Raw genomic sequence first — 15,425 nt, forward strand, 5'->3', positions numbered from 1 at the left:
CTATTCATACGTAATTATTACTCTGTATATTTATTTTCTGTGGAATATTAATAATTGACATGTTGAGTTTGACAATTGACAATAGTTCTGCATTGCGTGACTATAAACAGTTTTGTTTACGATTTATTTATTAAATTATAATAAAAAGCAATATTTATAAACATGAGCGAAAACCACGCCATTAACGCTATATTCAGCGAGTTCCAGAAGACACTCGACAATGAGCACGACATACGCGAAGTCAGTATATAAAACTGAATATATATTTTAATTTACCGCCTTTTTACATTTGAATTAACCTGTATATACGTATTAAGTTAAAATAACAGAAATAGGTTTTTAAAATAAATATTCAGATATATTTTAAACACTACATGATGTCTTTTAGTTCGAAGATAATTATTTGTAAAACGCATTTATTCACAGTAAAACTTTACAGGTTATATTTTAGAATATGTTTGGTTTTTTGCGTTGTTTCTACTAATTTTATGTTTGTCTTTAATTCTAATTAAAGTTACTAATACAGTATTAACATTTAGTATCAATTATTATTTTTATACATGTAATAAAAGTAAAAAGTATAATATTGTTTACATGTGGTATTACAATAGAGAAGTTATGTAGTAGATTCAGCTAGGTGGCGGAGCGGTTACCATTCCGGTGTGACGCGAAGGGTTTCAGGTTTGATCCCTGGTCAGATAGATCTAACAATGAATTAAGATTTATGTTCTGGGTCTGGTTGTTTGTGTATTTGTCTTTGTGTGTGTCTATAACACAGGGAATCCTAGTGTGGGACTATGTTATATTATAGTTATGTATAGTCGTCACAATTGAATAGGCCCATTTTGACACATGCCATCCCAATGTCATTAATGTCTTAAACTAAGTTTTTAGTAGGCAGATTATGACCATGTGACGGTTAGAACTTGCCGCTTCAAAGCATTTGGAAGAAACCATAATCGATTAACTTTCAAATAATCGAAACTTAGAATTACTAATAATTAATTATTTATTCCTTTTTCATCATAAGAACAATAAAATAATCAAGACTTTGTTTCTTAGTGAATGATAAAACGAAAAAAAAAATAGTTTACTAGCGATACTTTATCTATCTTCTAAAAATGATTAAATTTTCAAATTACACTAGAATTTATTTTCTTTTCTCCTTTTTATTGAACATTAAGATGATTTAGAAAAATATAGAATAAATATTCTGTTTATAAAATATTAAGTAATTTATACAATACGATGTGTGGTTGTAATCGATTTGTCGTAAAAATCGGTTCCTTTCGTTATCGATTTGTATGTCACATGCTTAGAGCCTAGCGATGGCATGTGTCAAAATGGGCCTATTAAATTGTGACGACTATAGTGGGTATGTTAGATATCTGTAACTAACACCATGTAAAACTAGTTTTCTATCTGATGACAATCACAAGAAGCAAAATTATCCAGCCATTAACAAGATTAGCTGGACCAAACACACACACAGTCAAAAATTGTTTTTATTATAAGTAACTAGCTGACCCGGCAAACGTTGTGTTGCCATATAAATAAAAAAATGTTAAGGGTGAACAACCCTTATCACTTAGGGGGATGAAAAATAGATGTTGGCTGATTCTCAGAGATACCGGATATGCACAAAAAATTTCATCAAAATCGGTCAAGCCGTTTCGGAGGAGTATGGCAACAAAAACTGTGACACGAGAATTTTATATATTAGATGTATATAGTGCCATTTCCTATGTATTTTGTAAACAATTATCATGCTTACATAACAGACAGACTTCAATTATATTTATATGTAGAGATGTAATTTAATAATATTGTATTTGTCACAGGTTATTCGCAACATATGCAAGGAAATGGACCAGATCTCCCGTGAGGCCATGACTGTGTTACAGGTGATACACCACAACGAAGAAAGCAGTAAGTTTACATGTTTTTCTGTGAACAACATAAAGTTTGTAATTTCTCCTGGGTTCAACTAATTACTATCTATTTTACTCTTATTCTTCTTTAAAATATATGTATATAAGAAACTCGACTGCACATGATGGTAAGTGGCTACTGCCGCCCATGGACTACTATAACCAACCCCAGATAGGATTAGATATTCCTACCTGTGGTCAGTCACAGAAGCGCCGCTACCCCTGAGGACTAAGCTGGTATGAAATTGCACTCTATTACTAAACATCAACTGTGTGTCTGTCTGTCTGCTCTATCACTACTATACTAGATAGACTCTTGAAATTTTTATAGAATACTAGCTGACCCGGCAAACTTTGTACCGTCTCAAAATCTATTTATCAAATATATTTCATATAAAATATAGCCTGTGTTACTCGTGGATAATGTAGCTTTCGAATGGTGAAAGAATTTTTAAAATTTGTCCAGTAGTTTTTGAGCCTTTTCATTACAATCAAAGTAACAAACATTTTTCCTCTTTATAATATTAGTATAGATGTATAATGGTGGTAGCTTGAAAATAAATAGGGCTCTTCATAAAAGAAACGGCTATTTGTCGGCGTTTGTTGCTTTATCTATTGAGCTGCATATCTACCATAGGCAGCTCAAATAGTTCAAAATTAGAACCATAATAGGTAGGCAGTTCAAATTTCCACATTGCCTTAACTTCTATGGTGGTATGGAACTCTCCGTGTGTGAATTCGCCTGACACTTGGTCAAGTATTAATATGGTAGAGTCCGCGCCAAACTGCTAGTCCGCTCCGAATATAGAAATGAGTCGCATCGCTGCCCACGGGAACATAGCGCAGTTAGTATGCCCTTTGTTGCTACGGAGTATATGCTTGTAGTTGTGTTCGACCGCATTGGTTCCCTGACTACACCTGCGCGCAACTTCAGAACGGACTTGAAGTTTGGCGCGGACTTTACTTATCTGTTATGTTAAGCTAGTTGTTTATCTTAAAATAGTAATAAATAATTATTTGCTTGTAATAATAAATAATTGTTTGTTCTTGTTGCAGTAAGCCCAGCATGTTTGAAGGCGCGGGAGCTGTTTGAGAAGGCAAGAGAGGGCTATCAGAAGTTAGCGGGAGCTGTGCCCTCAGCAGAGTATTATAAGTATGTATTCCTATTTTTTGAGACTAAAGAAAATTTGTGTTCGGAAATAATAAATAAATTATGTGGGTCGACTTCAGCGTCACCACCGCCACACCTATTTCTGCCTAAGAGCAGTGTTGAGCGCTGCTGTGTTCTGGTTTGGAGTGTGGGAGACATACTTTTCCGAGACATTCCAGCTTAGTCCTCAGGGGTAGTGGCGTATCTGTGGCCTACGTCAGGTAGTACTAATCTTACCCGGGGTTGATTACAGATGTCCATGGGCGGCAATATTCACTTACAATCAGGTGGACTGCATGCTTTAAATTAAAAAAATTAAATTAATCGGACCGTTCAAAGTGGGTAAAAATTTAATTCAAAGATTCTGTTACATACATACAGGTCAAGCTAATAAAAGCGTGGTAAAAGGGTTCGGTTTCGGCTGAACAAATCAATTTCGCTTGGTTGGTTGGATTTAATTAAGGATTATAATTATGTCGACTCTTACAAAAGGTGTTGTTCGTAGGTACCAGGACCATTGGCGGTATATGACGCAACGATACTGCTACCTCATATCGCTGACCATTTGGCTGGAGAAAGGCATCCTGGCCACTCATGAGACCGTTGCAGAGGTTTTGGGAGGTGAGTGTACCATATTAAAATAAATATTTCATTTCTACTTAGTCCCATAACGCTTTCTACACTCACAGCCCCACTCTAGTATTCCCTGTATCGTGGGTGCTATGGACACACACACAGACAAATACACAATAACCTAGATCCAGAAACAAACCTATATTCGTCGTTTAGATGTTTGCCTGGGCGGGGATCGAACCCGGGACCCTCTGCGCGTCAGACCAGTATGGTGACCGCTCGTCCCTTTGCAGAAGTCTTTTTGATTCTCGGCAGCACCCGGTATTCTTTGAAGGCGGTAGAACCCTTTGTGGTTCGACTCCGGCGGCACCACCGCCACACCTATTTCTATTATAACAGCAGTGTTAGGCGCTGCTGTGTTCTGGTTTGAAGGGTGTGGTAAGGGAGACAGACTTTTCCGAGGCGTTCCAGCTTAGTCCTCAGGGGTAGCGGCGCATCTGTGGCCGACCTCAGGTAGGTATATCTAATCCTATCTGGGGTTGATTACAGATGTCCATGGGCGGCAGTAGCCACTTACCATCAGGTGGACTGCATGCTCGTCTGCTACTCCTATACTATGAAAAGAAAATCATAATCAATCTATGAAACATTTCGTTTACCAAAGATTGCCATTTAACTATTTCTTCATACTCCCGTCAATATCTTCGATGTTTTGATACCAAAGATTACATTTGACAATTTCTTTGGATTCAATTTAATTAGGTAGCTTGATTATTAATAACGAGCTTATAGTTATAGTCCGCGCGAAACTGCTAGTCCGCTCTGAAGTTGTTGCGAGCAGGTGTAGTCATACAATTTGCTATGGCGACGCGATTCATTTCTATATTCAGAGCGGACTAGCAGTTTTACGCTGACTATACCTACTGGACGTTGACTTGACAAACATCATAAAATGTTATAGTTATAAATGTTAAAAATTGTTATTGTTTATTTCAGTGAGCGCTAATGAAGAGAAGGAGGGATTCCATTTAGATATAGAAGATTATCTCGTGGGTCTCCTACAGCTGTGTTCAGAACTGGTATGATTTTTATATTATTAATAGTACCCTTTATTTGAATTCTAGTGATAATTTGTGGTTCGACTTCAAAAACACCACCGCAACAAATAAAAATATATAAAATTACTAGTGGTGCCCGCGGCTTCGCCCGCGTTTAAAAGAAAATACTATGACATACTAGTTTACATTTTGGACACCTAATTATGAAACAGGCTGTAATTAAATTTAATATTTATTTCCCAGTCGAGGTTCGCGGTGAACTCGGTGACGCGGGGTGACTATCAGCGGCCGCTGCAGATATCCAAATTCGTCATGGAACTCAACGCTGGCTTTCGGTAATTATCTTATTATTTTACTAGTTTTTGCCCGCGGCTTCGCCCGCGTTTAATAGAAAATAATATAACATACTAACATACATAAAACTGTAAATTCTTACCTTCAACTTTGTTAAAAATCATCACTTGATCAAATGCGATTACGATTCAATCCTTACTAATATCGATTAAAATAATTGATATTTTGGGTCCAAAAGATCGATTCTCCGATTAATCGATCTTAGATCGCCATCCCTAGTTCCCGTGGGATTTCCGGGATAAAAACTATCCTATATCCTTTCTCGGGTCTCAGATATTCTTATCTTTGTACAAAATTTCATTATAATCGATTCAGTGGTTTGGGCGTGAAGAAGAGACAACCAGACAGACAGACAGACAGACAGACAGACAGAGTTACTTCCGGATTTATAATATTAGTAAGTTTTAGTAAGGATATCACAACGTGTATATAACTAAACAGTTGTAATGTCATAGTCATAGAATGTAAAAGGTAAACAATGTCAGATTGATTTAATGACCAAACTTGATTATATGTGTAAAAATGAAAATATGTATAATACTATTATTGATATATTTTAATTTGGTCACTTTACATGTAACAGTAAGAAAAAATATTATATAATTGTAACAAATATGTATGGGACCAATTAATATGATTTTGAGTAAATATTGCTTGAACGTTGTGGTGAAAAAAGAGTATTTTGCAAAATGCTAGTCCGCTCTGAATATAGAAACGAACAAGCAGTTTTGGTGCGGACTATACCTTACCACATTATTATTTTTTTATTTTATTTTTATTTAGGAAACATACAATACAACATGATACTTAAGGATAGGTTATATAGCTAGTTCACATATCAGTAAAGATTCCATTAATATCTTATTCATAAAATTACTGGTAATTGATGACTCTATAGCGGGAGGTATGAATTTAGCAAGATAAATTAGGAATTATTCTCACCGCTATTATTTAAACTACTTCTAAATTATTTTAATTTAAATTAACTACAAACGAATGAAGAGGAAAGAAGTGAAAAGAAAGAGTGATAGACGAGAGAATGAAGAATGTTATTTAGAATGAAAGAAAGCAATTTATTACTTTAGCGATTAAATTACAATTACTATTAAAACTACGAAAGCATAAATAAGTAAGCAAGCGCGCGCGATAAGAAAGGCGGACCGAAAGCAAGTGTCCCTCCGCCGGCCGCTGAGCCGGCGCGCGCGCCTCGATGTAAAACCGGTCTTCGAAGGATCTGGCCCAATTTCATAAGCGGAAGCGATTTAACTTGAAATCAAAGGTGTTGGTCCAATATTTTATTACAGCGATTTTTCTGGTTAAATCAGGTTGTGGTATAACGAATACGCCACACATTCCCCCCGCCAGACCGTGACTACGGTCGATAGAAATCGGGGAACCGAACTCTCCTGCCGCTCCGGGTCCTTTTCTCCTCCGGAGGTGATTCTGTAATGGACTTTGATCGGTTTTCTTCCTGATTTAGACACACTGGTGGTTTTGCAGTATCTTTCATCATGTACGCCGGCTTGAGCCTGTCGACACTGACGTTTGACTTCTTGCCTTTGACGTCGATGGTGAAGTACTTCGGCTGCCTCTCGATGACAAGGTAAGGGCCTGCGTATGGTGGTTCTAACGATCCACGCACGTGATCTTGCCGTAGAAATACGTGAGTCGAGTTGTGCAGGTCACGTGGAAAATAAAATGTTGAAGAAGTATGCCAAGCAGTAGGTCGAGGTGTTAAGTTACGAATGTGGGCGCGGAGACGGCTAGCATACTGAGTGATGTCCTCAGAAGTGAAGTCGTCTCTCGAAGAAAAGAATTGCCCAGGTAAGCAGAGGGGCTCACCGTAGACCAATTCAGCAGCTGAAGTCTGGATGTCTTCCTTCCATGCGCTGCGCATGCCAAGGAGGACCAACGGAAGAGCTTCTGTCCACTGCGGGGTAGAATGGCACATAATTGCAGATTTTAGTTGCCTGTGCATTCTTTCAACGATGCCATTGGCTGCCGGATGGTAAGCAGTGGTGCGCAGGTGTCGTGCACCAACCATGCTTGCGAGAGACTTGAAAAGTTGGCTCTCGAACTGGCGACCGCGGTCAGTAGTGACGCGAGCAGGGCATCCGAATCTGGAGATCCAGCCGGACACCAGGGCAGCAGCACAGGTCTCTGCAGAGATATCTTTAAGTGGAACCGCCTCAGGCCACCGCGTGAATCGGTCGATGACGGTAAGGCAGTACCTGTAATCAGAAGAAAGAGGTAACGGGCCCACGAGGTCAAGGTGTATGTGGGAAAACCTCGTGGAAGGGGCAAGGAAAGAGGAAATTGGAGATTTGGTATGACGGGTAACTTTAGATTGTTGGCATCTTAAACATTGCCTAGCCCACTCTCTACAATCTTTACGAATCCCTGGCCATACAAATCACTGCGTAACCAGTCGTACTGTAGCTGAACTTCCGGGATGGTGTAGTTCATGTAAAATACTGAAGATCTGTCTACGCAGCTGTGGTGTTACATATGGACGAGGTTGACCACTAGACACGTCACAATAAATAGGTACATCGCTATCTACAGATTTCACCTTTAGTAGTTTCAGACTTGAACCTTTTGTCAGCAAGTCTTGCAGTTCTGGATCTGTATCCTGAAATCGTGCAAGAGCTTGGTAGTCTATACCTGTAATCTCCTCTACACGAGACAGAGCGTCTGCAACGACATTCTCGTTGCCAGGTATATAACGCAGATCAGTTGTAAATTGCGATATGAAATCTAAATGTCGGAATTGACGTGGAGAACATTTTTCCTTACACCTGGAAAAGGCGAAAGTAAGAGGCTTATGGTCAGTGAAAACGGCGAACGTTCTGGCTTCAACCATGTGCCTAAAATATTTGATAGACTCATACACAGCGAGGAGTTCCCTGTCATAAGGACTATACTTTGCCTGTGCACTGGAGAGTTTATGAGAGTAGAAGGCTAGTGGTTGCCAGTCCGCGCCTTTGCGTTGCTGCAACACGGCTCCAATGGACGACTCCGAAGCATCAGTCACGATTGCTAATTCAGCGGAGACATCTGGATGTGCTAGAAGAGTGGCTTGAGAAAGTGAAGTTTTGCAATCTTCAAACGCTTGCAACAGCTCTGTAGTCATCTCCACGGGCTGAGAACTTTTTACCTTTTGCCCAGAAAGTAATAGGTTTAATGGTGCTTGAAGTTGAGCTGCATTCGGTATGAAGCGACGGTAAAAATTAAGCATACCCAAGAAACGTCGTAACTCTTTAACATTTTTGGGTACTGCGTAGTTCTGAATAGCAGCTACTTTAGTATCCAACGGTCGAGTACCATCAGCTGAAACGTGGTATCCCAAGAAAGTCACTTCCGACTTACCTAGTGCGCACTTAGAAGTATTAATGAGCACACCATATTGTTTCAGGCGTTCAAACAGCTGACGTAAGTGCTCTTTGTGCTCTTCCAGAGAAGACGAGTATACCAGGATGTCATCAATGTATCCGTAGCAAAAGTCAAGACCTAGGAGTACCTCATCGATGAATCTCTGGAATGTCTGTGCTGCGTTACGAAGGCCAAAAGTCATGTACTCGAATTCGAACAACCCAAAAGGTGTAGTGAGTGCTGTCTTGGAAACGTCATCTGGGTTCACCTTAATTTGATTGTAAGCTTTCACGAGATCAACCGTCGAGAAGATTGAGCATCCTGAAAGCTGGTGAGAAAAATCCTGTATGTGTCGGATGGGGTACCTATCGGGTATGGTTCTGGCGTTGAGTGCTCGATAGTCGCCACACGGTCTCCATCCAGCGTCCTTTTTTCTCACCAGGTGTAAGGCAGAAGACCATGGACTCTCAGAACGTCTGGCTACGCCGCTGGCTAGCATATCCTCGAACTCTTTTTTCGCAGCTTGCAACCGCTCAGGATCTAAACGTCGAGGCTTACAAGAAACTGGAGGTCCTGGAGTGGTCCGGATGTAGTGCAGGGTATTATGTTTAGGAGGTGAAGGTATACCTGCAGGTTTCGTGATCTCTGGAAACTGTCTTAAAAGCATATGGAAGTCCGACTCACCTGTCACAGCCTTGACTGAACTTGAATTGTCATCAGATCCGAAAACAGCATTCACAGAAAGTAAGGTGACACCATCGATGAGTCGATGCTTCTGGCAGTCAACTAGTAAGCCATAAAAAGAAAGAAAGTCTATACCAATGATGGGTCTGGATACATCGGCAACTGTAAAAGTCCAAGTAAAGGTACGTCGAAGACCAAGATCGAGCTTTAATTGTTTAAGACCATACGTATGTATAACGGTGTTGTTGGCAGCAGATAGTATATACTTCGATTTGAAACAGGGCGTACTGACAAATGATCGTGGGAAAACGCACAAGTCGGAACCAGTATCCACAAGGAACTGCATTTTCGAGACGCGATCAGTGACGAATATACGGCCTGTTGAAGAGGAAGGGCAGTCGTTGGCCGCTACTTGCGACCGCCCTGCGAGTTTTCCGAAGACTTGAATTGGCAGGGCTGCTTGCACTTCAATGCCTTGGCTCCGTAGTTGAAGTGGTAGAAACAGAGTGGGTGGTTAGCAGGTGGTTGTTTGCAACGTGAGCGTGAGCGTGTGTGGTTGTCATGATAGTTCCTGTTGCGTGAGCGTGTGCGTGAGCGTGAGTGTCTACCATTGGCTACTTGTATGGATAATTGTTTTACTTCCCTTCTGAGCTCGCATACTTCCTTTGCTAGGTCATCATATGCTGTTGATGATGTTGAGGGCACAGCTGTTGAAGAAGCAGCTATTTGAGGAGTACCAAGAGCTATTTCGTGTACTTTGTCCGCTATATCTGCTAATTTGTCCAAGGGTAAATCATCTACCTGCGACGCTATTACCGTCTGGATGCTGGCAGGAAGTCGGCTAGACCAGATGGTAGCAATAAAACTCTTGGGCACAGATGGTCCGGCAAGGCTCTGCAAATGGCGAAGGAACTGTGAGGGTTTTCTATCACCGAGCTCCTCATGCATCAGCAACTGCTTCACACGCTTCTCCTGTGAAGCTGAAAGACGTTTGATTAGTTCTGATTTTAGCTTTATATATTTGTCAGTGTCAGGTGGGTCTGAAATAATGTCTTTCACTTCGGCGACATATTGATGATCCAGTTGGCCAACGAGGTAGCAATATTTAGTTTCGTCAGAAGTAATTTTTGACAATGTAAATTGGCTTTCGATTTGGGCAAACCATAAAGCCGGGTCTTCAGGCCAAAATGGCGGAATTCTAACACCAACACGCAATACCTCAGGCATAGCAATTGGCTCAGCATCCTTAAAATCATCACTATTTGCCATCTTCACTTATTTAAAACAAAATAAAGTCGCTCACCGCTCAATTTTTGTACCACACACCAAGTTGCAACTTATCCACGCGGCTTCTCGAACGTTCCGAAGGTTATCTGAAGGACGTCATCCAATCCACTTGCGGGTCACCAATATAGCGGGAGGTATGAATTTAGCAAGATAAATTAGGAATTATTCTCACCGCTATTATTTAAACTACTTCTAAATTATTTTAATTTAAATTAACTACAAACGAATGAAGAGGAAAGAAGTGAAAAGAAAGAGTGATAGACGAGAGAATGAAGAATGTTATTTAGAATGAAAGAAAGCAATTTATTACTTTAGCGATTAAATTACAATTACTATTAAAACTACGAAAGCATAAATAAGTAAGCAAGCGCGCGCGATAAGAAAGGCGGACCGAAAGCAAGTGTCCCTCCGCCGGCCGCTGAGCCGGCGCGCGCGCCTCGATGTAAAACCGGTCTTCGAAGGATCTGGCCCAATTTCATAAGCGGAAGCGATTTAACTTGAAATCAAAGGTGTTGGTCCAATATTTTATTACAGCGATTTTTCTGGTTAAATCAGGTTGTGGTATAACGAATACGCCACAACTCTATTGGAGCAAAACGGAGATATTTAATGATAAAGTTACTTTTAAAGAATTAAGTAATTATCTTAAAGTAAAGTAGAATTTCTCGTTGCAATGACCCGTCTTATGTTGCTTTTATATTTACCAATGGGGCAATTCATGATATCTATAGGTTGAAACTTTTCGTTGTAAGAGTTACAAGAACGGTACAAAAAGGTATTACGTGTGTATTTTCTCTTGCATGGAGGAACATAGAACAGGTGTCTACAACGGGAATTTACACGGGGGCATCTCAAATATATATTGCTTAATAAAGAAAGGAGAGTCTATATAATTATTTAGTATCTTGTATAAAAACATCTGATCTCTCTCAGTTCGTCTTTCTGTTAAAGTTGTGGTATCTTTGGTCACTTGGAATCTATTTACATATTTACAAATATTAATTATAATTTCAGTTTATTAAACCTGAAGAACGACCACCTCCGGAAGAGATTCGATGCGTTGAAGTACGACGTGAAGAAAATCGAGGAGGTGGTGTACGACCTCAGCATCAGGGGGCTGTTGCCGCGCGACGGGGACCAGGCCTAGGGGGTAGGGGCTCAGGGGGGCCAACCCTAGGGGGTGGTGGGGTCAGAGGGGAAGGGGGACCAGGCCTAGGGGGTGGGGGGTGAAGGGGGACCCAGCCTAGGGGGTCGGGGGTTCAGGGGGTGGGGGGTGAAGGGGGACCGAGTCTAGGGGGTCGGGGGTGAAGGACTGGGGGAGAAATTCGTAAAGTGCATAGGGGTTAAGTATTGCGTAAGCACTAAGGAGGGGAGGTTGATTTTCTTTTTTTTATGATATGAGGCCCAATATTTATTTATTGTTTCTATAAAATTAGTACATATACAATACAGCAAATTTGGCATATGTACTACATGTTCATATGCAAAATTTAGCAGATTCTAATTTCAATTATTACGTAAGCTTAGGGGAGGGGGTTTTGCTTATTTTCTTTAGCAAGGGGGAGGAGGGGGGGTTAAAAATACTAATTTTACTTACATAATAATTGAATAATCCTGTAAAGTACACTTTGAAAGGTGATAGCATCAATGGTATTTTTGTGTAATATAGAGGTAACAGACGAGCATGGAGTCCACCTGATAGTAAGCTACTGCCGCCCATGGACATCTGTAATCAACCCCAGATAGGATTAAATTCCCACCTAGATCGGCCACAGAAGCGCCGCTACTCAGGACTTAGCTGGAACGCCTCGGAAAAGTATGTTCTCCTTACCACACCCTTCAAACCGGAACACAGCAACGCTTAACATTGCTGTTGTAACAGAAAGGTGTGGCGGTGGTGCCGCTGGAGTCGAACAGAGGGTTCTATCTTCAAATAGGTACCTTGTATCCCGAAAAAAGTTATCCAAAGAACAACGATTGTTATAGATCTGTCCCGCGGCTAAAAGCTAGTAACTAATATTTGGTGGGTGAATTCACAAATACTTCTATCATCTTTCAAATTGTATTTTTCGAAAATATATACAACTATTGTAAGATACTGGTCTCCTTTCAAAACATAAGTAATTCGATTTTTATAAGGTGTATTATTAATTTTATTAATAGGAAATTTGTGTTTTTTTATAAAATACCAAAATAAGGGTATTTCACACACGTCGTTTACAACGCCTTTGAAAAAGCAATAAATTTAATATAAATAGTTTTATAAATGTGTGTTTTTGCTGAATTTTCGATGGTTTTAGTAAATTTTTGGTAAGATGAGTAGTAGGATAATTTCTACTATATGATGTCATTTATTTTGCTGATGACAATTTTCATGGTTAAATATTACATTATAACTAGCTGACCCGGCAAACGTCGTGTTGCCATATAAATAAAAAAATGTTAAGGGTGAACAACCCTTGTCACTTAGGGGTATGAAAAATAAATAGTAGCCGATTCTCAGACGTACTGAATATTCATATAAAATTAAGTGAAAATCGGTAAAGCCGTTTCGGAGGAGTACGGTAACTAATATTGTGACACGAGAATTTTATATATAAGATTATCGCTGAGTATAAAACTAAGTGAAATAAGAATTTTAATGCAAAATAAGTAATTTTGTGTAGCTCACAATTTTTTTTGTGTAATTGAAATAGCAAAGAAGCATGGAGTCCATTTGATGGTAAGCTGCTGCACCTATTTCTGTTATAAAAGCAGTGTTAGGCGCTGCTGTGTTCCGGTTTGAAGGGTGTGGTAAGGGAGACATACTTATCCGAGGCGTTCCAGCTTAGTACTCAGGGGTAGCGGCGCATCTGTGGCCGACCTCAGGTAGGAATCTAATCCTATCTGGGGTTGATTACAGATGTCCATGGGCGACAGTACTTATCATCAGGTGGACTGCATGTTTGCTATTTTTATTTATATAAAAAATATATTATAAAGAAAAAATGCAACGTAAATAGTAATGCCGCCATTTTTAATACATTTTTTACAGAACGAAATTAAATCAACTAAAGTTTTAAATCAGTAGTTTTATCTGTAACAATAATTAAATTGCGTCATAATTCATACTCAATTGGTGTACAAAGTAATTCTGAAAGAGGCTGTGATTCAACAAGCGAAATATTGCAATTTTATATTTATACGATTCTCATTAGCAAATTGATGGTTTTATAAAACAAATCCGGAAATGAATAGTAAGTAAAGTTATCGCCAAACTGTTAGTCTGCTCTGAAGTTGTTGCGAGCAGGTGTAGTCATACAATTTGCTATGGCGACGCGATTCATTTCTATATTCAGAGCGGACTAACAGTTTTACGCGGATTATAATAAATAGTTATAGATTGTAAGTTAAGTAGTTGGTCTTATGTCGTGCTGTTTTGTGAAATACTTGATATTAATCTACATTAGGGTTTCTTGGGATAAGTTCGGAGCTAGACTACAACCTTACCTATAATGTCGTAATCTAAGTGACGCATAAAATTAAGTTACCCTATTTTATAAAATTTAAAACGTTAATTTTAAAAATTAGGACCGAAGAAAATACTCCCGATGATAATAATCAATTTATTATACAGTAGTTTTTGCCCGAGGCTTCGCCCGCGTTTAAATGAAAAAAATATGACATACTAACATACATAAAACTGTAAATTCGTACCTTCATCGGAACGACAGTGGCGCCATCTGGCGAAAATTGGTCGTACCAATTCTGGAACCTTCGTGGACTCATGGGCAACAACTTTGCTAAAATCATCACTTGATCAAATGCATAGTTTACGATTCAATCCTTTCTAATATCGATTAAAATAATCGATTCTTTTGGTCTAAAAGATCGATTCTCCGATTAATCGATCTTAGATCGCCATCCCTAGTTCCCGTGGGATTTCCGGGATAACAACTATCCTATGCCCTCTCTCGGATCTCAGAGTATCTTTGTACAAAATTTCATTAAAATCGGTTCAGTGGTTTGGGCGTGAAGAAGAGACAACCAGACAGACAGACAGAGTTACGTTTGGATTTATAATATTAGTAAGGACTAGCTGACCCGGCAAACTTTGTACCGCCTCAAAATCTATTTATCAAATATATTTCATATAAAATATAGCCTATGTTACTCGTGGATAATGTAGCTTTCGATTGGTGAAAGAATTTTTAAAATCGGTCCAGTAGTTTTTGAGCCTATTAATTACAACCAAACAAAGATACAAAGTTTTCCTCTTTATAATATTAGTTTAGATTACACCTGACAAAATCGAAATATGACAATTTCTGGACTAGACATTTTCTTTTACCTGCTACAAATTGTAGTTGTTGATTAATTTCAGCTTGAATTATTTTTAATTATTATTAGCAAGATTAACATATTATATTTTAAGACATTCTTTACTCATAGCCCCACATTATGATTCCCTGTGTCGTAAGTGCCGTGAACACACGAAGATAAATACACAAACACTCCGACCCAGTACAGATGTCCAAATTCACCATTCAGATATCTGTCTGGCCAAGGATCGAACCCGGTAAACTTTGCGCATCAGACCGATATGGTCGCTTCATCAACAGGATCATCATTAACCCATTACTGTCCCACTGCTGGGCACGGGTCTCTTCTTAGAATAAGAGGGCCATAGTCCAACGCGCTTGCCAATTGGTAGACTTCACATACCTTTGAGATTTTTTTTTATAAATCTCAGGTATGCAGGTTTCCTCACGATGTTTTCCTTCACCGTTTAGCAAGTGATAATTAATTTCTAATACGCGCATAACTTTGAAAAAATCAAAGTGCGTGCCTGGGATTTGAACCTCGGACCCCTCGATCGAGAGGCCGATGGTCGCTTATGAGATGTACATCGATTTCACAGAACAGCACGGCACAATTTTTTGCTTCGACTGAAATAAGAATATGTTTTAGATGTTTTGTATTTTGTTCGGTACACCCGCTTTGGGTAACTTTTGCATTTAATTTTAAAATGTGCTG

General features: G+C 39.3%; 1 protein-coding gene and 1 long non-coding RNA gene across 2 annotated transcripts in view; both read left to right on the forward strand.

The window, feature by feature from the left end:
* Positions 1-15,425, forward strand: part of LOC140748655 (uncharacterized) — a 342,763-nt gene that overhangs the window by 175,543 nt on the left and 151,795 nt on the right. The gene's annotated exons all lie outside the window — the stretch shown is intronic.
* On the forward strand, positions 60-11,566 carry trsn (translin). Its single transcript, XM_073081446.1, has 7 exons — positions 60-240; positions 1,842-1,929; positions 2,988-3,084; positions 3,587-3,702; positions 4,651-4,733; positions 4,956-5,047; positions 11,424-11,566. Exons 1-7 carry the CDS (start codon positions 163-165, stop codon positions 11,554-11,556), a joined length of 687 nt encoding a protein of 228 aa, XP_072937547.1. The 5' UTR covers positions 60-162; the 3' UTR covers positions 11,557-11,566.

The sequence above is a fragment of the Epargyreus clarus genome, unplaced genomic scaffold (assembly GCF_041222505.1).
Source record: "Epargyreus clarus isolate Ecla_fem2 unplaced genomic scaffold, WU_Ecla_fem_2.2 ptg000016l, whole genome shotgun sequence".
NCBI lineage: Eukaryota > Metazoa > Arthropoda > Insecta > Lepidoptera > Hesperiidae > Epargyreus > Epargyreus clarus.